Source organism: Podarcis vaucheri (genome assembly GCF_965113315.1).
Source record: "Podarcis vaucheri genome assembly, chromosome: 9".
In the NCBI taxonomy this organism is placed as follows: Eukaryota; Metazoa; Chordata; class Lepidosauria; order Squamata; family Lacertidae; genus Podarcis; species Podarcis vaucheri.
Genome location: NC_138767.1, coordinates 3,409,288 through 3,434,840, shown reverse-complemented (window position 1 = coordinate 3,434,840; position 25,553 = coordinate 3,409,288). Strand labels below are relative to the sequence as shown.

At 42.0% G+C, this 25,553-nt stretch overlaps 1 protein-coding gene across 1 annotated transcript in view; it reads left to right on the top strand.

The window, feature by feature from the left end:
- The first annotated feature begins 223 nt into the window (after positions 1 to 223).
- The window catches only part of LOC309540081 (natural killer cells antigen CD94-like), a 32,217-nt gene continuing 6,887 nt past the window's right edge, over positions 224 to 25,553 (top strand). The window contains exons 1-8 of the mRNA XM_082236745.1: positions 224 to 334; positions 812 to 911; positions 4,194 to 4,304; positions 14,412 to 14,522; positions 15,576 to 15,674; positions 16,423 to 16,509; positions 19,113 to 19,264; positions 20,329 to 20,441. Coding sequence (XP_082092871.1) covers positions 4,223 to 4,304; positions 14,412 to 14,522; positions 15,576 to 15,674; positions 16,423 to 16,509; positions 19,113 to 19,264; positions 20,329 to 20,441 — 644 coding nt within the window. The 5' untranslated portion in view covers positions 224 to 334; positions 812 to 911; positions 4,194 to 4,222. The remainder of the gene's footprint in view (positions 335 to 811; positions 912 to 4,193; positions 4,305 to 14,411; positions 14,523 to 15,575; positions 15,675 to 16,422; positions 16,510 to 19,112; positions 19,265 to 20,328; positions 20,442 to 25,553) is intronic.

The following is a 25,553-nucleotide window of genomic DNA, read 5'->3' as shown; positions in this document are numbered from 1 at the left end:
GAAAAAGACACAGCTTCCAAAAATGCAATAAAACAAAGGCCATTAGATGTACTTCTAGATAAGTTTTTAAAGGTTCAAAAATAAAACAGTAATAACTTTTGGGGGAAAATAAGTAGTATACAAGATCTGAAATAAACATTTTCCTGGGTTTATGCTTTATGTGGCATGCTGATTGGATATGATGGGCAGCCAATCAGGAAATGCTATAGCCTAAAGGGGAGGAGTTCTGGAATGCCTGACATCACAAGGGAGGTGGTTCTTAGCTAGTGGGAGGATGAAACAACCTTAAGAAGAAAGTAAAGGAGAGAAAAGATTGTTCCATGACAACACCAAGGTATCCAAACAGAAACAAGTCTGATGGGTGGAATACTTTCCTTACAAGCTATGATATTTGCAGGGTCTCATTCCAGGGCCAAAAGGTCACTAAGAGGGAAAATGATAAACAGCTTTATAAAACTTCAGATAGTTTTTCTCTTTCGAATACTAGAATCCAGTGTCATCCAATGAAACTGAGTGGTGGTGTATTCTAGGGCTGCGTACAGGTGCCCTGCTCTGACTCATGGTCCCAGGTTGTAAATCCAGATCCAGATTATGATCCAGATCATGATCCCAAAAATACAGTTCTTGAAAAAACTCATTTACTAGCATATCAAGGGCTGCTAGATCAGATGGCTTTGAAATGGGATTAGACAACAGTCCTCTTCTTTCTTGAAGCCACAGCATCAGATGTCAGGCTGCGTCTTGGCAAAAATCACACAAAATGGCACACCTGGAAAGCCTGGATCACAGCTTCCCTCTGCTTCTTTTTCAGGACCAACAGATGTTCTCCAAAGTCTTGTTAGATTCAAGTGGATTTATATGCGTCCAACTGAGACCGGATCCAGTACTCCATTTTTTCTGATGACCAGGAGGTAGTTGTATAATTAAATGAATATATCTTCCATTAAGGGTGGGGAAGATGTGGCCCTGTGATGGAGGAAGTTGGCACCCAGGAACATCTGAAGACCTCATAGGTCCCACACTATTAAATGGTGAACCTCTTACTGGAGTCCTGTAAACTAGATGTCCAGGAGTTATGGTAGAGGAATAGGATGTAAAATGAGAATGTGCTATATTACCTAAAGCAATTTTTAAAAATGCCTTGGAATCCTTATGGAACATCTCTTTTGGTTTAAAACTGAGATTGATCCAGCAAAAGAAAATGGAAGACGTTTCAGTTGTATTGGACTCAACAACATCTTTATGTTGGATTGTCTAATACTACTACTACTACTATTACTACTACTGCTACTAATTTTTTATTTATACCCTGCCCTACCCGGCCAGATCCGGGCTCAGGGCGGCTAACACCAGCAAAATTACAATAAAAACATAAGGGGGGGACACACAAATTTAAAATCCAGGTTAAAATACAATCGAAAATGCAGCCTCATTTTATTTATTTATTTTAATAAAATTTTTATTAGGGTTTTCTAATTTTTTTTAGACAAATACAAAAAACATAAACATACACATCGACACTACACACAAATAACACGTATAATTTTAAAACCTTATTTTCTTAACCACTTTCCCGGACTTCCCCCACCTCCCCTTCTTGCATCCCAATTCCAAAAATTTAGCTCAGCAAGTTCTTTATACCCAAATTATCCCTTATTGGTATTTTACTTAATTCGTCTTAGTTAGCCAATTTTAAACTTCTAAATCTCATTTTAATACTTGACATTAACCCCTTTTTCTAAGGTCGACCCAAGTTCCCTTTCACGAGGTTCCCAATTATTAAAATAATTACAAAACAACCTGTCAAATAAAAACATATAATTGTACCCCTTTGGATTCCAAAGCTTTCCCCCCCCCTCCCCCAGTTTCGATCCCCAGAAATTGTCCTTCAGTCTGTCAGTTCTCAGCCTGGATCTATCACGTCCGAGGCCCTTAAATCTCTCTCAGCCCTTTCAGCCGGTTTTGTTGACAGTCCTTAATGTTGAACATCAGATCTCGGAGCATCTTTGACCCAGTAGGGTCTATGTTTTTTCCAACCAGACCAGCATATTCAAAGAAAGAGTCCAGGTCCTGCTTCTTACTCTTTCTAAGTCCAAGTGTCCCAAATGTCCCAAACATTCCAGTTTTCACCTTGATCAAGTTTGTAATCCATAGGTCTTCCGGACTCCCCATAGGGAAAAATCCCCAATCTTCATTCTCCATTTCAAACCAAAATTTCATCATCCAGACTTTGCTTTCCTTGTATTCCAACTTGACAGGCCTCTGGTTGTCCTTTTTCACTTGCAGCATTTCTGCTCCTCCTTCGCATTCCTCCAAAACAGCACATGTATCTTCCTTTCCACCTGCAGATTTTTCTTGAGTCAAGTCCTTAGCCGCTTCCGCAGATTTGTTTATTTTAAGGTTCAAGGTTGTAAGATTTGTAGCCATAACATCACTCTGCTCTTGCAACTTTCCCAGGAAATCAAACACCCTATCCAACTCTGCCTGTATTTTTCCATCTGCAGCCATTGTAATATCTCAGAACCCCCTCTAGAGGGATTCTGGTTGCTAAGTGTTCTTTCTCCAACAATCAGGTTATTTTGTTCTTATTTCCTCTCTAATTTCAAAAACTCACAGTCCAATGTAACAAAAATAACCGGCACAAGTAGCAAAAATTGGATTTCCTGACTTTGACAGCTCATTTGACAGCTGTCAAACTCTGCAAATATCTTCTACAGGCTCTCTCACGGTTCGCTCATGGATCCGGGGGGGGGGGTGTTACACTTCAACTCTAACGTTCAGTTCTAATCCTCCAGTAATAAACTTATATATCCCAGTCGTGAAATTAAAATTTTTGTCTCGAAGAGAGGAAGACAGTCTCTCGACCTTAGTTATCTAATTCTTGCTTTAAATTGTCTGCAGGGGGGGGGAGGCGGACTTCCTTTTGGCACCTCCCCCAGTCGTACCGAATTCAATTGAAAGAGATTTTTAATTCCAATTTTCGTTACTCATGAGTTGTTACTTTTTGTAGTCCAAATGATCAAGGAAAGAAGTCAGCGCTCTCCAGCCATGGCTTGCGGCTGCACTCCGTGGAAGAAGCGGTCTACTCACAGCACCACGCCGCTCTCCACCACCCGCTCCGAAGCCTTTAAAAAGGCTTCTTTGCAAGTCAGAGGGGGCGCAAATGGTGCCCGCCAAGTCACCAAGTCCACAGGCTTCCGCGCCTGTGGTTTCTGAGGGTCCCCGCGCCGCCGCCGCGCCAGGACCCCTGTTCCACCGAGCCGATTCCCTCCGGAGCTTGGAGGGAATCCGCCATTTGCTGATCGCGCTAACCCGGAGTTGCGACCAATCTAACCACCTTGCAACCTGGGACCTGCAAAAAGTTGTCATCTGTGGACCTTAAGGTCCTCTGTGTGGCATACCAGGTGAGGTGGTCCCGTAGGTACGAGGGTCCTAGGCTGCATAGGGCTTTAAAGGTCAAAACCAGCACCTTAAACCTGACCCTGTACTACACCGGGAGCCAGTGCAGTTGGTAAAGCACTGAACGAATGTGATCCCATGGCAAGGATCCCGTAAGGAGCCTTGCTACGGCATTCTGAACCTGCTGGATTTTCTGGGTCAGCTTCAAGGGCAGCCTTAACCGCGTAGAGCAAGTTACAATAATCAAGCCTGGAGGTGACCGTTGCATGGATCACTGTGGCCAAGAAGGGTAAGGGACCAGCTGCTTAATACGGCGGAGATGGAAAAATGCCACCTTTGCTGTGGCTGCAACCTGCACCTCCGTGGAAAGGGAGGCATCGAAGGTTACATCCAAGCTCTTGACAGAAGGCACTAGCACTAACTGAGCCCCCGCAAAAGATGGGAGTTGGCTCCCCAACCCCATGTCGTCCCGACCCAGCCAGAGGACCTCTGTCTTCAAAGGATTTAACTTCACCCAGCTCCCACGCAGCCATCCAGCCACTGCGTCCACGGCAACAACACCCTCCCTAGCGCCACCCTCTGTACCCAACCTGAGATAAAGTAACGTAGCCATTGTTGGACTGTGCCCTGAATCCCCACGTCGGCAAGGCGGTGGTTCAAAAGTTCATGATCAACCATGTTGAAGGCTGCTGACAGATCTAAGAGAATCAGCAGTCCTGACACAACTGACCATCGCCGCTCTATACCTAACATGCTCATAGTCTTAATCTCCATTTGTTGTTGTCTCATTCTAGCTTGTTGTTTCACAGACAAGACTGAGAGGATGGGGAAGCCAGCGCCTGCAAAGCCCGCAAAGCCTGCAAAGGCTGCAGCTCCAGCAGGAGCAGAACAACCAGGAACTGAAGGTCTGTATAAAGCACAGTCATATGGGATGAGGTGTCTCTTAAAGTAGAGGAATGCACGGGAAAGGGAAGTTGATGGGGAGACAGGTAGAAAGTGGAACCAGACATGTTGTGCCAGGGAAGAGTGTGGAGAGAAGCCTACGCAGCCACTTGGGTGCCAGAGATCCACTAAGCCCCATAGAAACCCCAGCATTCAGCCCACTCTTTGCTGCTGGCTGTTGTGTTCCTTTACTGTGTGCAGTCCAGAATGGCTCTACCATTAGGCAGAATGAGGCAGTTGCCTCAGGTGGCAGGTGCTGGGGTGGGTAGAGATGGGTAGACCACACAAGCTGCACTGCACCTCCTCAGTTAGCCTGCTGCCCCTTCAGCAGCATCAAAACAGAGCCCATGGCCAGCCCAGTAAAGCTTCTGTTTGTGGAATTTGTCGGAGCCCCATATGACCCAGCTGTGATGGCTACTCCTCCAACGTATCTTCGGAACCCATCCAGGCTCTCCTCCAACGGTGATTAACGACCTAAGCCTTTGAATGAGACTTCAGGCATGCACTCCATTGCACAGAGTACCCAGACAGCAGCAGAAGCAGCCAGAAATATATGCTACATTGCTACTTTATTTCTAACTATGCAAGACAGAAAAGAATATGTGTCTGCTCTCCGTGAGAGACAGAAAAAAAAGGTCAAAGAAACAGGAAACCAGTAACATCAACATCCGTCTCGCATCTCCCGTGAGAGTTACAACTGTCTGGAATGTCAACAGAGTCTTGTGACTCCAAGAACTGCACAGTGGCATAACTGAACCCTAACAGAATTATGTGTACAGAGGGAGTATCTTGTCCAGGGGCATCCGGTATAGGAGGTTCAAGGGGCTTCAGCCATGTAAACATGTTGAGGCAGAGGTCCAAACAAGCTGCAATATTGAGGGGCTCACATCCCCAACCATCGCTGGGCAACCTTTGTGTGCCCCACCCCTGCCCCTGCCCAGAAGACCAAGAGTCAAGAGGAGGCTGGGACAAGCGAGGGGATCTTCACCTTCTCTCCTCCCAAACTCCACCCGGCAGTCCAGGAGTCGAGAGCGGCCTGGGACAAGTGAGGACAATCTTTGCCTTCATTCCTCCCAGCCTCTGCCTTGTATCCTGGCAGCCGGAGGGGGCTGGGACGAACGGGGGCGAAGATCGCCTTCTTTGCTCTGCCTCCTCCTCCCTGCCCTATGCCACACTTATACAAATTTCCACATTTACAAAAAGAAAACAGCCAAATACATTTATTCTTCAACTTCCTTTTTCCCCTTCCAGGGTTCCTTCTAATCATTATCCTCCTGCTACTGCATATTCTAATTACTCCATATAAATTATACGATATACAATATACAATATACAATATACAATATACAATAAACAATATACAATATCTTTATTGTCATTGTCCCATGCAGAACAATGAAATTGAAAAACTACATAAAGCTACTACATAAAACATTCAAAAACCTCTAAAAACTCTGAAACCCCATTTTAAAATACACTATACTATAGACACCCCTTATGTTACTCCATTTAAGTATAACTTACTCCCTATAAATTATTTCCCACTTTCTCCCAACTTAATTATATGCTGCTGAATTTACTTTAATTCTGCTAGCATTTTTATTTCTTAGTTATCAGAAAAGTTTCCTCCAGCCCGTCCTGCTGGATATGGATAATGGAGGATGACAGAGACTGCTTGCTCTGAGCAGCCTGATTGCTGTGATGATCGAAGAATGGGGCTCAGGCAAGGCACCTTCTCAAAAAGAGCCTGAAGGAAAAGTTCAGGTTCTGAAGGGTCCAGTGGTGTCAAAATATGCTCTCTAGATTCTCCCAAAGCTCCCTAGGTAGCTGAGAAAGATCCCAGATTGAGCTCAGACACATGGCACAATTGAAGACCCGCAGAAAGCTGCTTCTTGTGCCTCCATTGAAGCAGTGACATCTCCAAACAAAGGAATTTGGACCAATTTGACAAGGCAAGAAAAAGAATTTAAGCTAGTGTCAATAAAACCATTGGATCCAGACTAGGGTGGCAAAGAGGAGCCCCCCCCGGATGTGGGTGTTGATCTGCATGGAAAAAATATGCAGGGACTGAATTAAGAATGAGAATGAGAAGTACAGTCTAGTGATTATTTTTTACAAGCATTCCAGGCGAAGAATTTTGATTAACTTGTGATTTCTCTAAATCTCTGGATGCAGAATTTTTGTGACTTTATAAATATCTTTCAGCAAGTGGGTCAAATCACAAAGATCTTTAAATGTTGTGGAATGGAAGAGAGGAAAGTGGACTTTGTGTCTTCCTTTCTTTTTTCTTTCTCCCTTTTAAAAATACATATTTTGTATATATATATTTTTCTTTGCCTCCTTTTGATAACCCAAAGGAGATGGACATTGTGAGACTGAATTTCATCTGAATTACTTTGTGGATTGCTGATGTTTTAATTATATATATATATATTGGTAATACATAAACTAAGGATTAATTTTTATTTTTACTCACTCTGTGCATTTTTAGAATTTTTTATTGGGATCTGATGGGGTTAGATACTAACTGGTGACAAAGGGTGGAAATACAGTGATATAGTGACACAGTGCAGCCCAAAAACTAATTGCAGGGTCTTTTTTATTTCCTTTTTAAGTATTTCCCTATAATAAAGGAAAGATCACCATCTAGTGACATTATGATATGGCTATGGCTAAAGTCGGCAAGAAACCACCTCCAGGCCCATCACAACACCAAGTCAGAGAAAAGGTTTAATTGTAGAAGGAGACACAAATTTGACATTAGAATTTCAATAGAAATGAGAAAAGACATGGGGGAAGGTATACAGAGACTAGGACAAAAGGCTGATTTTAATGCGCAGGCAGTCCAAAACTTATCAGCAGAAATTGCAGAACTGTCACATAAAACTTCAGAAATAGAGAAAACCGTACAGGATTTAAAGGTGAAAACATCCAGCTTGGAGGAATCATTTAAGAAAGTAGAAGGGGAGGTAAGAGAAACAAAGAGGAGCAAGAAAGAATGAGGGGGGATGCTGAAGCAATCAAATTGCTTTATGAACAGACTCTGGATGAGACCACAGTTATGGAAGTACATCTAAAAGATTTGATTCTTAGTTTGAGATTTGCCAGAAGATACGGCAGTGGAATTAAGTGAAAAAATAATGAAAGAACTTGAGAATTTGATTGAAATGGGTGAAGAAACTGTTAAAGTGGCAGTGGATAGATCTTTTCATGTAAAATCAAGATATGCCAATGCAAAAAGTCTTTCGGGTGATTGTTTTTTTAAAAAAAATTCAAAGAGATTTAAAGACAGAGTAATACAGAAGCACTATCAGAAAATCTCAGGGTGATGACCAGAGAATAATAATTTTGAAAGAAATCCTGATGGGACTACTTCAGAAAGGAGCAAATTACAAATATCTGATGGACACACCGTGATAAAACAAAATCGCTTTTCATTGGGAATACCCTGATGGAGTCTCCTTTATATTTAAAGGGTGAAAGTAGAGATGTAGAGATCCCACAGAAGCAGATAAATTCTGGAGAAAATGTGGAAAAGAATTAGCAGGAGAAAGAGCATTTGGTTTGGAGCCACAACATGAAAAAGAATCAACAGAGGGGGAGAAGAGAGATAAATGAATAATAATAATAATAATAATAATAATAATAATAATAATAATAATAATAATAATAATATCTTTATTGTCATTGCCCCCAAAATGGCATTGATAATCCTAATGTGGAATGTAAATGGACTCAATAATAAAACAAAAAGGGTAGGGATTGAACATGTGGTAAAAATAAATAAATTTGAACGTGATTTGCTCTCGGTAAATGCATATTGCGATGAAACACAGAAGAATTCTGATCAATAAAAGCTTATTGAAAGGACTTTGTGACCTCTGACTATACAAACAAAAGAGGCATAGTAATGTATACAAAAACCAGAATTAGATCCCAAACAATTCTTTAAAGATGAGTAAGGAAGAATACTGATAATACAGATAACATCACATGGAGAGAGAAAAAAAGAATATTAATAGATGTAGATGCACCAAATGACAACAAATCTGACTTTTAAAAGAGACGAGGAAATCTTATTCGAATATACGAATGAAAAGATAATTTTGATGATAGACATGAATGGTGTAGCTTCGCTGGAATGGGACAGCACTATAAGAGGAAGCGATACAAAAGAAGGGAAGCTACCTAAGGCCTTTTTCAGATGACAGAAAATGTAAGTCTAATTGATATGTGGAGAGAGAAACACCCACTGGACAGACAATTTACATTTTACTTGTCTGAGAATAATTCAGCGAGTTGAACAAACTCTGTATGGACTTCTAGAAATTTGTACACTAAGGTAAAGAAGGTAGAAATTTTACCCAGGACATTATCAGATCACAACTCTATTATTATGGAATTAAGAACAGAGCAAAATTGCTGATTCAGACTAAATGAGAATTTATTAATCAAGAGATATTAGAAAAGGGGGGAATATTAAGAGATTGTTTTGAAATCAATCTGAATCAGGAGACAATTTGAAAGTGGTATGGGATGCAAGTAGAGGAGTCTAAAGACTTTTTTTTAAAGAAGTGGTTTAATAACTGCCTCTTTCAGTGGGTCTGAGAAAGCTACCTCACAGAGAGAAGCATTCACCACCCCACGGAGCCCATTGCCCAGCCCTTCCCGGCTCACTTTTATGAGCCAGGATGGGCAAGGATCAAGGAGACAGGTGGTTGGTTTCACTCATCCAAGCAGCCTGTCCACATCCTCGGAGATAACAGATTGGATGAGCAAGTAAAAAGGATGAGCAAGTAAAATCCTCAGTGATACACTGGGCAACTGATATCAGTCATAATATAGACATGGAAGCATGGGAATGATTGTGGAGTATGGATATAAAATTCACAGCATGCTATGGTTTAAGAGAAAATTATATGAAAATGACATCTTGTTGGTATCTAACAGTGAGTAATCTGGCAAAAATGTATAAACCTAAATCAAACAAGTGTTGGCAATGTAACGAGAAAGAAGGTTCTTATTATCATATGTGGTGGTCTTGTAGTAAGGTTAAAGCTTACTGGGAAATGATCTACAATTAATTGAAAAGGATGTTCAAAATAACTTTTGTAAAAAAACAAACCCAGAAACTTTTCTTTCTTTCTTTCTTTCTTTCTTTCTTTCTTTCTTTCTTTCTTTCTTTCTTTCTTTCTTTCTTTCTTTCTTTCTTTCTTTCAAATATATATTTTTATTAAAGATTTCTTGGTTAACAAAAGTATGTGCAATGTCTTTTATTTTCCAAGTTACACTTTCTACAGATCAGTTTCATTTGTTGAGACATTAGTGTTGTATTAGGGAGAAAAGGGGGTAAGAAGTGAAGGGGGAAATGGTGAGTCAGGTAGGGTCGGGTGCCAATGTTTCACCTCAGATCATAAAAATCTTTCACCTTTTTTTTTATAAAATTTTTATTAGTTTTACAAAAGTTTTTATAACAAACAAACATAAAAGAAAAACAGACAAAGAAATATAATTTCAAAATATCCTTTCATAAACTTCTTTCCTCGGACTTCCCCATACCTCCCCTTTCTGCATCCTCATGTCCAAATTTTATAGCAACTTATAAATGTTTTTTCCCATCCTAATTCCTCATAGTCCTTTCTTGATCTATTCTTATATTACTGCAACCCTTTCTTTCTGTAAAATCTCGACAATCTAAACTTCATCAAGTTTATAATAGTTCTTAAGATAAATCTTAAATTTCTTCCAGTCTTCTTCCGCAGCCTCCTTTCCCTGGTCACGAATTCTGCTCGTCATTTCCGCCAATGTCATATAGTCAATCACTTTCATCTGCCATTCCTCCAAGGTGGGTAAATCTTGTGTCTTCCAATACTTTGCGATCAGTATTCTTGCTGCTGTTGTTGCATACATAAAAAAAGTTCTATCCTTTTTTGGCACCAATTGGCCGACAATGCCCAAGAGAAAGGCCTCTGGTTTCTTAAGGAAGGTATATTTGAATACCTTTTTCATTTCATTATATATCATCTCCCAGAAAGCCTTAATCTTCGGGCATGTCCACCAAAGGTGATAAAAAGTACCTTCAGTTTCCTTACCTGGGACTTTGGTTTTGATCTTAATTTTTTCTCTCCTTCTTTTATCTTTTCCAGAATTTTTTCCTTTTTCTCAATCTGTTTTCTCTTCTTTATTGAATTTTGTTGAATCAAAAATCCTCGCATCACAGCTTTACTTGCGTCCCAGATCACTCTTTTTTCCACATCGCCCTTTAGATTAATTTCAAAATAGTCCTTTAGAGTTTTTTGGGCCTTCATGTGGATCTCTCTATCTCGAAACAGGGTGTCATTCATTCTCCATCTAAACTGACCAGTTGTTGTAAATTTCATTTCCATCTTCACGGCGTTATGGTCGGAACAGGTTTTTGGGCAGATTTCTACCTTCTTAATCTTCGGAGCCATTCCACTAGTAACCCATATTTGGTCGATTCTGGTCCAGGTCATCTTTGCATGGGAGAAAAAGGTTCCCTCTCTTTCAAGAGGGTTCCTTGTTCTCCAAATGTCTATTAAGTCCATATTTTCAGTCATTTCGAAAAAAGTCTTGGGGAGTCTCCCTTCTTTAGTAAGTGTCAGTCTTTGTGTCTTGTCCATGTTTGTAGAAACTACACCATTCATATCTCCCATGATTATCATATTGTATTCCAAATAATCCGTCAAAGTTTCATGAAGTTTTTTGAAGAATTCTGCTTTACCTTCATTTGGTGCATAGATCCCAATTATCAAAAATTTTTCTCCTTGTACCTGGATCTCCACCGCCAAATATCTTCCTTGTTCATCTTTGAACATCATTTTTGGGGCCCACTTCTCTTTTACATAAATCACAACTCCTCTTTTTTTCACTTTGTCCGACGAAATAAATTCTTGTCCCAATTTTTTATTCATAAGCAGTCTCCTATGTGCTCTGGTTATATGGGTTTCCTGTAAACAAATCAAGTCCAGTTGTTCTCTATACAAAATATGGAATACTTGTCGTCTCTTCAAAGGACTGTTCATCCCATTACAATTCCAGCTAAGGAATTGCAGGGCCATCTTGTTATTTTTCTGGTATTCCTCCAACAGCTCCCAGTTGTTGTTCCTCCTCTGTTGGTGGTGGAAGGTTCTGTCCAAACGAAAGGTTCAGGATGTCTATTACACTCTTTTGCTCAGCAATTGGGTCTACAGTTCCTTTCTGTAGATCTTCTTGATTTCTTTGCAGGAACCTGTCTTTATCCTGTATCGTCTTTATTTTCACCTTCTTCCCCCTATAGTCAAAAGACAGTCCCTGTGGAAATTCCCACCTGAAGAGAATGGTGTTCTTCTTCAACAAATAAACCAAATCTTTATAAAAAGCTCTCAAGTCCAAAATATGTTTAGGAATGTCTTTGAAGATCTGTATCGGTGAGTTCCCAATTTGTAAGGCCTTTTCAAAGTGCAGTCTTAAAATTCTGTCTCTTTCCTCCTTCGATCTCAAGGTAATCAGACAGTCTCTCGGCGCCTTTCTGTTCTGTCTTCTGCCCAGTCTAAATGCTGTTGTAATTTTAAATTCGTCTTCCTCTAGATCTTCCCAGGAATCAGCAAACTCTTTCGTTAAAAAGTCCGTGAGATTGTCTCCTTCGTCCTCTGGAATTGATCGTAATTTCAAATTCCTTTCTTTTCTTTGTAGTTCCCACAATGCCAGAGTTGTGTCGTGATCATAGACCTTCCTGGCAATCGGTTCTAATTTTTCCTGGGTCTCTCCAGCAATAGTTCTGGCTTCCTCCGCAATTTGGCGTGTGGCAGAATTTTCTTGCGTAAGCCTGTTTATAGATTCTGTATTCAGGTCAAGTCTTGTTGTTAAGTCTGTCAATTTCTGTGAATTCTCTGTCAATTTCTTGGTATTTTCTGCCGTCTGCTTTGTTAGATTCTCCAAAGACTGGTTTATCTTAAGAAGGGCTTGCGACACTGCATCCATGGAGACTGCTGTACCTTTTTCTTGTCCTGTTGTCACTGTAGAGGTTATGCCTGAGATCGAGCCTCTTTTCTTGTGTTGCTGTAGCTGTTGTTGATATTGCCTTGTCTTGGCTCTCGTGCTTATCTCGTCTGCTGGGCCACTCATATCCCAAGGTCGTTTCCCACGAGAGCCTTCTCCTAAAGGAAAATTCCACTGTCCCAAAGCGTAGCAACTTTTAATTTACCCTCTAGAGGGAGCAAATCAAGATGTCCGCAAACAAAGGCAAAGAGTATTTAAAAAGCAGATTTATCGGGAGGCTTCTATATGTATATTGCAACACTTTCCCAATAGGTAGAGTCCCAGCCTTCCCTGATAAATTGTGTCCACAGAGTCCCAAAACTTTGTAACCAATAGGCAATAAGACTTCCACTTTGTTACTTTCACAGGAATTTAAAGTCAGTTCAGTGCTCCTTTGTTTTAATAGCAGTTTGTGCCAGGTTGAAGGCTGCAGAGAGTTCCCTTTCCTTTAAATTAGGCATGCAGCTTTTAAAGTCACTTATTCCTCCCCTCTGCCCTGCAAGCTAGAGGGGATAGTCAAAGTCCAAATGTCGGATTCAAACAGTTAAGGAGGATTTCCCATACGGATGCAGCTCAGTAACTTTCATTGCTTTAATTGTCATGCAGTCGGGGGAAGGCAGACTTCCTTAATTTTTGCCTTTCCCGTTTTCAGCCTAATTTCAGGTAGTTTTGACACGAATAAAGGTTCAGTCTTACTCACGGGTCTTTTTCATCCAAATTATTCAGGAAGGGAATCGGCGCTCTCCACTAATGGCGATGCGGCTTCACCCTGCGGGCTGGGTAGCGATTCTCAGCACCGCGCTCCCCGTTGTCGTTCCGGAGCCTTTAAAAAGGCTCTTTCTGCGGTAAAGGGGGGCGCTTCAGGTGCCCACCGAATCTCCTTGTTCACAGGCTCCGTTCCTGTGATTTTAGGGGTCCCCCGCTTGCCGTAGCGGGTCAGACCCGAACTCGCAGAGCCGTCCTCTCTCCGGAGCTCGGAGAGGGAGCAGCCATTAGCGCTGGCGCCGAAACCGGAAGTCCAAAATCTTTCACCTTTTGAAGCTTTTCTTTTGGGAATTATAAGGACAGAACTACCGAAATTGTATAGAAATTCATTTATGTATGCTACTACAGCAGAAATAATGCTATTTGCCCCAAAGTGGAAAGAAGCAGAAGTTTCAGCAAAGGAGAAACAGCTACAAAAACTTATGGCATATGTGTGAGCATTAAATGCCCGTTTGCAAATAGTAAATTCAGTCCTTTACAACAGAATGCAGAAGAAGCAACTGTGGTTGGAATAGTAACACCAAAGGTTTTATTTATAAAGCAAATAACAAAACAACAAGAGGACACTCACGTCCATCTTCTTCAGCAGAGGAGCAGAGGGAGAGAGAGCAGAGAGAGGGAGGAGACATTTAAATAGTTCCCTTACTCCTACATCAATTAAGTAAATAAAGGTAACCTGCAACATTGTGCAATGTGAGAATGAGATATTATAATACTAACAATATGCATAAATGGCAAAAGTTACGGAAAGAATAAGAAATCGAGATAAGAAACTTTTTATAAAGGAATGGAAATGGTTTATTGGATATTTACAGATAAGTTGAAAACAGATAAAAACATTAGGATTATGATAATAATGTGCAGTTTCATAAGAATATATACAGGTATTTAAAGTAGATAATTCAATGAGCAAGTTAAATAAATTGGGATATGCAGAAGATATTAAAAAATAAATTTAAGGAACCACAGAAAGAGGAGAAAGGAAGTCAAACTTTGAAATGTTAAAATGATTGTAAAACTAATGAAATCTATAAACTTGAAAAGTATAGATTAAAACTTTTTAAAAAACAAAAAAGATGGAAAAGTTTCCTCAAGCAGCAAGGCATCTCGCCTTGCTTTCTCCATCTCCTTAGCTTCCCAAGGACCCACCCCCTGAACCACTGAATGTTTCTTTTTAATGGCTACCACAGTGTATGAAAATCCTTTTTTCTGGGGTGGCAATGATATGTTGGCTACTGATGGCTAAAGCAGAATTGTCTTTCTTCAAGCATCTGGTTTTCAGAAGTTTGTAACCTTCATAAAATCTCCCACGGGTGAATACGTTATCGTATTTATGATGATCCTCTTAACTGCGTTGACACTGCTGCTTTTCCTGCTATGTAAGTACATAATTGGCGTACTTTGCTACTACTGTCCTGGGCTTTGCTTGAATGCCAATAGCATTTCCAAAAAGAGATGGTAGGATCCAGTTTCCATTTACCCCATTTACCCGCTCTCTTTGATAGCAGGGAGGGAGTTACAGCTGTCACCCACTGAAAGCAATGGCACTGTTTTGTTCTCCCTGAATAAGTGAGTTCCAGCATTTGGAACAGAAGCACAGGCTAACACAACTCCCTGGGACACCCTGGGCAATTCCCTTTCCCAGTTGCCATTCTCTGCTCCTTTCCCAGCTAATCCTCATTTGCTTTGGAAGACCCCCCCATTCCTGATCCTCGCCAGCCTGCCCTCTGCTAGGGCTCCAGTCCCTTGAAGAAAAGTGCTTGGGGAAAACAGGCTGCAGAGGATAAGGCCATGGCCAAAGTGGGTGGGTCCAGAGCCTACCTAAATATCTAGATATATGCGGGGCTTTTTTTTCAGCTGAAATTGATCAGGACGCTGTTCTGGCCCCTCTCAGGTGGGCGCCATTGCCATTTTAAGAGAAGAAGGGAGGCATTCATGCTGAGTTCCAGCACCTCTTTTTGTAGAAAAATAGCACTGGATAGATGAGCCCTTGACCTATTTGAACACCTAATTCATTTTTAAAGGGCACTTGAAAGCTGGGGGGGGGGACAAATGATCCAAGAATTTGCATATTTTAAGCATGTGGCAGAGCATGAGGCAGCCTGGCAAATGCAAGACTGTAGGACAAAGAGGACAGGTCTATCTAGACAACCAACAAGCTAAAGCTCTCAAAGGAAGGCCAAACCATCTGATGACAGAAGTAACAGGCCAAATTGAAACAGCGGCTGGTCTGCTGGTCTGAAGTCCTGCCAAGAGCTGAGAGCAGGAAATATTAATAGAAGTCATATTCATGGTTTTGTTGATTTGATTTCTTATCTGCGTTACAAGTCATCAATTTAAATTCAATATTAAAAGTAGTTTGAAACCAAGTATCCCCTCCCCCAGGTAGTCAGACATTTTAATCATTTCTTTTCTACCTACTTTATCCTTAGATCAAAAGGAAGTGAAAAAAAGAACTGAGTTTCAAATGGCAATGGATATGATTCGGACCTTTGTTGTTGGGCTTGATTCAATCCATGAAGACAAGGATGGTAAGCATTTTTTTTATCACAGTTTCATTGCTCAGCAGGAAGAAAAGAAGATGGTTGTGATTCTCACATCCCCCCACTAGAAATGCTGTCCTTCCCCATCAAACTGTAATTCACAGTGTTTGTGCTGCTGCAAGATTTTAGCACTAGCACAAGGGAACTTTGCCCCCACTTCTCCCTGCATGCCATCACCAAAGCTGCTCTGCAAGGTGGGGAACAGATTTGAGGGAAAGGGGCGGAAGATTGCATTGCGCAAGGAGAAATTCCTGCACTGACATAATGTCCTCCTTAGAATTATGTGGAATGCGACACAATATTCATCAGGAAAAGAGTTTTGGCGCCTCTATTTTCTTAGATCGCACAAAGCATAACAGAAAACTGCAAAGTAATCTGCATATTTGGCTTTACTGTGTGACTCAGTGGGGAATTGTTTTGTGATCCTGTGATTCGCAGCAGAAAAGGAGGACAAAGGAGGGGAACATTAGAGATACTTCATGAGCCACTTTCAATATGAGAATAGGATAGTGGGTTGCATGGGTCTTTGGTCTAATCCGGCTGCAAGATTCTTCTGAGGCTTTTCATTGGTGATCTCAGCCACAGAGAATCAAGTCTGTCCTCATATTCATAAGAACCCCATCCTGGAGCTCTGCTTCTTGTTTCAGGCTAGAGTGTTTGAAAATGTTTGAAAATGGTTTCTTAGTATTTACACATTGTTATAATCTTTTGCCTTGAACTATTTCAAATCTTTTAGACTTCGGAATACTCGCTGTAGCTCAAAACAAATCAGAGGAAATGCGGTATCTTGCCAAGAAAAATGATGAACTGCAAAAAGTAATTGGTAAGCTACCCTGTGATGCTGAAGAATTGTAGCACAGTGAGAACCTGCCCCGAGTCTGCCCCAGCTGAAAGCCCCTCTTAGAGCCATAGCAGAGTGCTGCCCTCCTTTGCATCCAACCACCCTAGGGAAACATCAGAGATATTCAGTTCAGCTCTCCTGAACTTTTGAATTGATTTAGCCTCTGTGGTTAGGAAAGAAAAGACTTTGCCATTCTTTGCTATAACAGAGACAATCAAAACAGGTCAGCTGAAAGACCTGTCCTTTATTATGTTCACTCATGAGAGCCCCGCCTCTGCAGAGACAATCAAAAGAGGTCAACTGAAAGAGAGAGATTCATGAGCAGCACTTCAAAGGCAACTTCCGCCAACTTGGTCAGAGAGACTGCTGGGCAGTGGAGTGATTCGTGCAACAGCAAAATCTCTCTCCTGTTTCACAAGCCCATCATCAGGAAGTGTAAAGGGATTATAAAATTGTCTATAAAGCTTTAGATGCAAGAGCAAAGAATGGGAATGAATGCATATCACATCACTTGTACATAAAAAGCAAGCTAAAGATGTTCAGCACCAAAACACACATTTTGTGAGAGTGGTATAACGCCATTTCCCCTCTTTCTCTTTGACCTTTGGAAATTTGATTGCTTTTAAAGACATTGTTCCAAAACCAGGTCTAAATCCTGATTGACATGGATCTAGAAAAGTAGTTTTCTCCAAGAGCCTCTGGATCTGGTCCACAACCACCCGCTCAAGAACCTTGCCCAGGAAGGGGAAATTAGCAACCAGCAGGCAGTTACTTAGATTTTCTGAGCACAGCGAATATTTCTTCAGGCCTGCCTTCAAGCAGGCTGGGAGCAGCTCCTTTTGTAAAGAGGCATTAATCACCTTTCTAGTCCAGCCAGCTGTCCCCTCCCTGCTAGTTTGTATCAGCCACAAGGGGCAGGGTCCAGTGTACAAGTGGTTGTCCTGACGGATCCAAGGACCTTGTCCACATTCTTGAACCTTGTTGGATAACTGCCCGGTCCGGCACATTTCCCTGTGCCAAAAATCCCGGCCGGCAGCAGAGCAGCAGCGTGTGCTTGATGTGTGAGTGAAGAGAGAATCCAAACGCTGTTTGTGCCTAATCTAAACAGCTTCATTTACACAGACAGATAAAACAAACAATCCCACTGGAGCCATAGCATTTATCTCTGACTCTTCTCCGGTGAGAAGTGAAAGTAACTTCACAGGCAAAGAACTCAGCTCCTGGATGTAGGAAGCTCCTCCCCAGATGCAGGACACATAAAGGTTAATCCTATAACCACCAAACCTCACAAACCTTACCGACTGAAACATGCCCAACACAATGGAAACAGACTCTGCTCTTTGAGATTTGTCTGCTGTAATAGCAGGGTGGGTCAAGATGCCAGGGGATGCAAGCAATTTTATCCACAAATGCTTTGCAAGCAAGTCACAGAAAGCTGCTTTCAGTTGGATCATCTCCTTTGGGCCAGACTGTAGCAGGCCCCACACTACCTGGGAAGGAGAACTCTGCTGGATAGCACAATGGAGGAAGCAAAGCAAGGCTTCTTTGTATCCTTCACTGCCACTTGGAAGGTTCAAGGATGAACCCTCACCAGTAGTTGAATGCATTCAACCAGATTTTTCCTCCTCTTGCGTTCAAGCCATCTCCCAACTTCTTTTTTCGCTCTCTCCTCTGCAGTATACTAGGGGGCAAAACAGGCTGTATGAAGTGGGAGAGGGTACTCAGGGCCAATTGTGTCCACGGCCCAAGCCAAGGCAGGGGGGCTTCTGGGTAGTTGCACCTGCTCTGCGGCACTCCCTCCCACCAGATCTCAAGGGGGGGGGAGAACTACCATCTGCAAGAAGACATCTGAAGGCAGCCCTGTTCAGGGAAGTTTTATATGGTTGGTGTTCAACTGTGTTTTAATTTTTTGGAAGTAGCCCAGAGTGGTTGGGGGGAAACCCAGTTAGATGGGCAGCATATACTTTGTTGTTGTTGTTATTTGGTTGTTCAGCCAAAACTCAGCAGGAGCACCTGTCAGATCAGCTGGAAAATCCCCCAGAGCCATTTGGAAGCCCACTGGATTTGGAAGCCCACTAGATCCATCCTGTCAGCTCAGGCAGGGAGACTGCTTGGCAGCAAACCAGGTGGTAAACCAGCAGAATCCTTCATCTGTCCCAGTTGCCCAATGCCAGGAACCTACATCCTAGATTCCCCTCCCCCCTCCACAACTCAACAGAGGGCCTGGAGAGAGAAAGAGAATTTTGATAAACCACAGCTACTCCCCCTTCCCAACCTTCAAGTCTGCCCTGATGCTGCCCTAAGTATCCAGGTGGAAACAAGTAGGTGAGGTTCTTGACTGCACTCCCTGTTCCAGCTATGCCCACCCAGGTATTTACTGCAGCATCAACATGGGTTGAAGAGTGAATGTTTTTATTGTTTTAAGATTTCTGAGCTTCCTAGATGAATATATGTTACCATGCGGCGACGGAAATGAACTTAACAAAAATAATTGAAATCTGCACAGGCATACAAGGTGGTTCCCCTTAAATTCCCTATCTTGTTTTCTTTTTCTGATCTTCCTGCATATCTGGCTTGACTCGAAGATCACCTTATTGAAAACTTGAATGAGGGTTGGATTATATATCAAAGGACAATGTATATCCTTTCTCGTGACCAAGACTCATGGGCAGATTCAAAAAAAAAATGTGAGAGGCAAGGCGCCAAGCTCCTTTCTACGGAAACATATGAAGAACTGGTGAGCATCAAAGCTAAGTATAGGAAAGGTAGGGGATCTTCTTGAGCCAAAGGGCTCCTATCATCACTATCCATTTAGGAAGGTTACATGTACCTGTATGCAGCCAAGACAGCAACTCCATCAGTCAAGCCAAGGGGTGGGAGGGGCAGGGAGCAGCTGCTACCATCTGGGACTCAGTAAGGTTTCTTGGAGCTGCTGAGCTCTAAATAGAATGAAGCTGGCAGTCAGGAAGGAGATCTTCAAGGAGGAGGAGGAGGAGGAGTGGATACTTCAGAGGCATCTATCTCTTGGATTCTCTGTAAATCATTCCTCTGCTCTTTGAGATGTATTGAGTGCTTAAACAAACATTTCCCTCACCACGCTAACCTTCTGGCAGGAGAGTATCATGGAAATGACTCTAGAGGAGCTTGCAAGGTATATCCATCTCCCAGCCCTTAGCCCAGGCAGAGGGGATACTGGGGTGCTGCAAGGCACAGACATGGGTGAGACCCCATCATCATGCCATCAAGCATACCACAACCGGACTGATTCCAGTGTCTCTGGAACCAACCATCAAACATGGATGCAGAAATTGGAGTATTTGACACACAGGTCACTGTCCTGCTAGGTGGTTCCAAGACCAACTGTTCTCTGGCACAGTCATTTACAATATCTGGAAATTATAACTCTGTGTCATGACTGGAAGACACATGTAGTCAGTCTCGCTGAGGGCAGGTGAAGTTACCCTTCACTACAATATTTCCTAATTGGGATGCTTCCTTGATTCCATCACCATCATATTCGTCATTCATCATCATCATCATCATCACCATCAGCATCATAATTTGGATCAGGGGGGACAATACCACATCCAGTATATGAAATTATTACTGGAGATGGGAATACAATGTATAGTTTTGATCACCAATCCAAATTTGGATTGGGTCTTCAAATGTGATACCTTCTCCTTTTAAAATGTGTTTGTTTTATGCCTGTTGAATTTCTGTAAAGGGCTATAGTCTCCCAGAGAAAGGGACATTGTCTTAAAAGATTTTATTTGTTCTTTCTCAACACCCCTACCCTAGTATTTTATAAACGATCAAGTACAAAAGCGTAAGAAGTTGTTTTGGTTTGGAGTCTATAAAGACCAGGCAACAAGGAAATGGTGGTGGCTGGCAGGAATAGAGGCGTCAATCACGTAAGTTTCTGCAGAAACATATGTTAATGGCATGCATTCCAAAAAGTTGCAGATTCTATTTACATATTTCATTCTTTCACTTTCCAAACATATTTTGCTATTCAATGTTCTCTACTACCAAAGATCTACATATGTACTTCTCCACATCATTGCCCAGATGAGCGGCTGCTGCTTCTCACTAGGTTGGAGAGGCAGGAAGGCTACTCTTCCTGCTTCTCTAACCTAATGAATGTGGTGATTCGGAAGAGGCTGAAGGCATGCTTTTAAATGGCTTGTGCTCCTTAGTTCAGCTTCAAAAGGACTTGCAGGAACCTAAAGCTGAGCAACACTGCCAGCTGGCAGTTTAAGACCCTTCATGGTTCCCTTTAAGTATCTAACAACTCTTTTCAGCTTGTGTGGATGGATGTACAAGGTCAGAGTAAGATCTCACTCATCCACAGCTTGGTAGTAGAACAGAGAACTGGTCTGGCATTTATTACCAAGGCTGCATTAACAGAGGGCTGCTTTCAATTTTGCAAGGTCTCCTGGAACAAAATCCAATGACATTCATCTTCATTGATGCACCCAGTACCAACCACAAATCCTTTTTGACAAAGGTATTGAGTAAACTTTACAAACAGGCTGTGGGTTGTATAATACTGGCTTGGAAATTAAACCCTGTATGCCAGCGATTCCCAGTTAGCTAAATACTGCAGACCCCTTCATTTTCAAAAGCCACACCATGGGCCACCGTACCTTTGAACATTTTGATATCTCTGTGGCAGTTTTAGTTATGTGAATGACACCATGAAACCCCTGGGTGGGTGGTCCGTGGACCACCAATTGGGAGCCACTACTGTATGTGATCTTGATCACCCAAACATCTCATGGGAGTAAAAAACACCTACTATTACTACTAATATAAATTTAATAGATTTACAGAGAGCTAAAAATGAGGACGTTATCACAGAATGAGTTTATCACAAAATTTTAGTGCTGTGTAGTGGGACTTGATTCAGGATACAATGGACACTGGAGAATGCAAGTGACAATAAGAGTGAGGCTAGGGTGATACCTTTGTCAACTATGGATGATTGATTAAACTTAGAACCATCATGTTAGATTTAGATAAGATATATATGTGAGAGATATATCGTTTCAATCAACCCTATTATGGCTTTGTGGTTATAGAATTACTTTTGTAATTCATTTGAAGACATAGCTATTTTTGTTCTTGTATAGTGTCATTGCTATCCTCATGCATGGGGTGGGTGATGGATGTGAGATGAGGTGGATGAAGGCGGATGCAAATCTAACATGGTTTTAATATGCTCAGAACAATCACTACTGTGCTAACTCTTGCCACTTACCATCTGGCCTGGGGCGGGGCCTGAAGCCTCATAAGGACTGCGTGCTGCTTGCTGCCTGCTGCCCAGGAAGACTCCCCTGAGTGAGTGCCTGAGGGCCCTGCTCCTTCCTGCCACTTACCTCCTGGCCCAGGGCGGGGCCTGACAGGCCTCACTAGGACAGTTGTTACTGCCGGAGGGGCACAGAGTGTTTTTAAAATGTTTTTAAAAAATTTCTTTGGATTTTTTGTATGTGGGGGGTGGGGTGGGATGGATGTTTGGTTGGGCTTGGGGAATTATTATTATTTTTTATTTTGATGTTTTTGTAATTTTTACATTTTTTTGTTTGTATTGGTTTTGTTTGTTTGTTTAAGGTATTATTTTGTTCTTAGGGGGAGGGGTCAGGGCTGCCGGGGAGTGGGCCCCAGCCAACAAAATGGCTGGGGCATGTTCCACAGGGGGGGATGCACTGGGACAACCAATCTCAGTGATCACGGGTAGGAGGAGGAGTTACGCTAAGACCAGACCATGTCATTACAGAGGAGGCAGGTTTAGTCGTTGTCTGAGGACTATCCCTGCCTCCGGGTCTGGTCCTGACCGGATGGATACTAGAATCAGCAAGGGATACCGACTTCCGGAGGCGGTGCGAAACGGCAATGGCGGTCCTCTTCAGCTGCTGAAGAGGGGCTCCGCAGAAAAGGATCGTGCGCTACGGCACAGCGACGATCCACCAAGAAAAACCACGAGCAGAGCGAGCTCGTGGCCGTGGGACTCGGCGGGCACCTGGAGCGACCCCCGAAACGAAGAAGGGACCCCGTAAGGGGCTCCGGAAGCGTGGAGGGGAAGCGGTGCTGTGGGTTCATCGCTCTTTCTGCTGGAGTGAAGCCGCGCGGCTGCTGCCGATGAGCGCTGACCTTTCTTCCTTTGAATTGGACTTCAAACCTCCTACTCGTGAGTAAGGATTACAAATTTTTGAATTCGGCTGAAAGCGAGGGATGAAAAAAAGGAAGTCCGTCTCTTCGCATTGCTTAAAGATCAAAGACAAAGAACTGACAGCGGGAAGCGGTTTAAAGGGATTTAAAAATTGAAACCATCGTGTGCAAACGGAATTAACAATCAAAAGGGTAAAGGCAAGTTTTCCTTCTTTTAACTTTCATGGTATTGACTTAAATTGGGAACTTTCTCCTCCTTATTGGATTACAAAATTTAAAATTCCAAGTATCGGGCTGGCAGAGTGAAGAAGAACTGTTGCTGCGGAAACTGTATCTAAAGTGGAACTTGATACATTTGGGTGCTCTGGAGGATACTTTTAAAGAACTGTAGCAGGCACCTTCTGGAGAGAATTGGTGACAATTTGTGGATACTCTGTAAGTTTTAAAGAGGAGGGAAAAAAGCTTATTTTTTTCTCTTTCAAAAAAGACTGTTGTTAAACTTTTTGGGACTGCAGGGACTTTAAATGGCGGACAAGTTTCTTCTCTTCTTTCCTGAATTGCAATAATATCCCCTATAGTGGAGTTTTGGATTTACAATTGCCTGGGAACAAATTTTATTTTGTCTCTCTGTGGTTTTTATTGGCAACTGTGGGACTGCCTTTCCTATGGGAAAATTGACAATTTGACCTTGAGCCAGAGACAGGTGTGGAATGAGTGGCCCGCCGAAAACAAGGGCTGCAAAAGCGAAAGCAGGGAAAGGACAACTTGTGCAAACAACCTTGACAACTCAAGCACGCAGATCATCCGTCCCTGCTGTATTGGACGAAGCTGGTCAGACTATAACAGAGGGTATGGCTGCAGGAGGAACTGAGTCCACTTTATTAAAACAGATGCTAGATCAATTCGCAATTTTAAATAAGAAAGTGGACGAACAGACGGCTAAAATTGACTTAGCCACATCCTCCATTACCAAACTTACTGAACAAGTGACACAACATTCACAAGCAATTGGAAACCTTAAAGACACAGCATCTGAGAATCGGAAATTGGCTGAGGCTGCAAATTTGAAAGCTGACCAAGCAAATAAAGAAATTCAGGAAATAAAAGGAGAAGTAAGGCCACTTCATAAACATATCAGTGACCAGCAGGCCTACCTGTCTTTGATCGAACTGAGAAATCGGGAGAATAATCTGAGACTCCGCCTTATCCCAGAATTTGAGAAAGAAGATTTGATTGGTTATTTGACAGAGGAGTTTTCCAAATTCTGGGGTATAAAAGTTGATCAGGACTTTAAAATAATAACTGCATTTAGATTGGGAAGAGCAACAAGGAAGGACAGACCCAGGGATTGTTTGATTATTTTGAGATCGAAACAGGAGAGAGACAAGATATTGGACTTTCATTTCAAGAAATCACTTGAGCTCCAGGATAGGAGAGTGGAAATTTACAAGGATATACCAAAACAACTTTTGGACCTTAGAGCTGTTTATACGGACCTAGCGAGACTACTGAGAGGCAACGGGATACCTTACAGGTGGGAGTTTCCTCAAGGGCTATCTTTTACATATAAAGGAAAGAAAATTAAAATCAAAACGCAAGAAGACTCCCAGAAGTTCCTGCACGACCACGGAGAGGATCTACAGAAGGGGATAGTTGCTCCTTGGCCACAACCACTGCCAGGAACAGGACCACCACTTGCTGCCCCGGGTACGGAAGAAAAAGAGGACACCCCATCATAGAGTAACAACAGATTGATCCAGGATGTCTCTGCAGCTATACAGTTGGAACATCAATGGTGCAAATTCCCCGGAGAAAAGGAAAAGGATCTTTCATATTTTGAAAAAAGAACATTTGGATATAGTTTGTCTCCAGGAAACACACGTGACAAGACTCCAAAGGAAAGTATTAATAAATAAAAGATTGGGCCAAGAATTTATCTCATCAGACAGAGTTAAGAAAAGAGGAGTGGTGATCTATGCAAAGGAGAATTTGTCACCAAAACTTCTGTTCAAAGATGAATATGGACGAATTTTGGCAATTGAAATACAAACCCATGGAGAAAAAGTTTTGATACTAGGAATCTACGCACCAAATGAGGGGAAATCGGAATTCTACAAGAAACTGCATGAGACATTGCTGGACTATCTGGACTATACTAACATCATTATGATGGGAGACATGAATGGGGTGGTCTCTACTTTAATGGACAAGTCGCAGAACCAAAATTTGACTAAGGACGGCAGACTACCTAAAACCTTTTTCGAACTGACCGACAACATGGATTTGATTGACACTTGGAGGACAAGGAACCCCCTAGGTAAAGAGGGAACGTTCTTCTCTGAGGCCCACCTATCATGGACAAGAATCGACCAGATTTGGGTAACTAGAGGGCTGGCACCTAAGACTGTAAGAGTGGAAATCTGCCCAAAAACCTGCTCCGACCATAACGCTCTGAAATTGGAATTAAGATTTACTTCAGCCGGTTCCTTCAGATGGAAAATGAATGACAACTTGTTAAGAGATCAAGAGATTGTAAAGAAGGCCCAAAAAGCTTTAAAAGACTACTTTGAAATTAATCTGAACACCTCGGTGGAAAAGAGAACAATCTGGGATGCAAGCAAAGCTGTAATGAGAGGGTTTCTGATACAACAGAATACAATTAAGAAAAAACTCTGGAATGGAAAAAAGGATAAGATATTAGAGAAGATAAAAGATGGCGAGAAAAAATTGAGATCCAATCCAAAATCAAAAGAGATTTTGAGAGAAATTAAATTTCATCAATCACAATATACGAAATTGATAAACCAAGAAGTGGAATGGAAAATTAAACAAATGAAACAAAGATCTTTTGAATC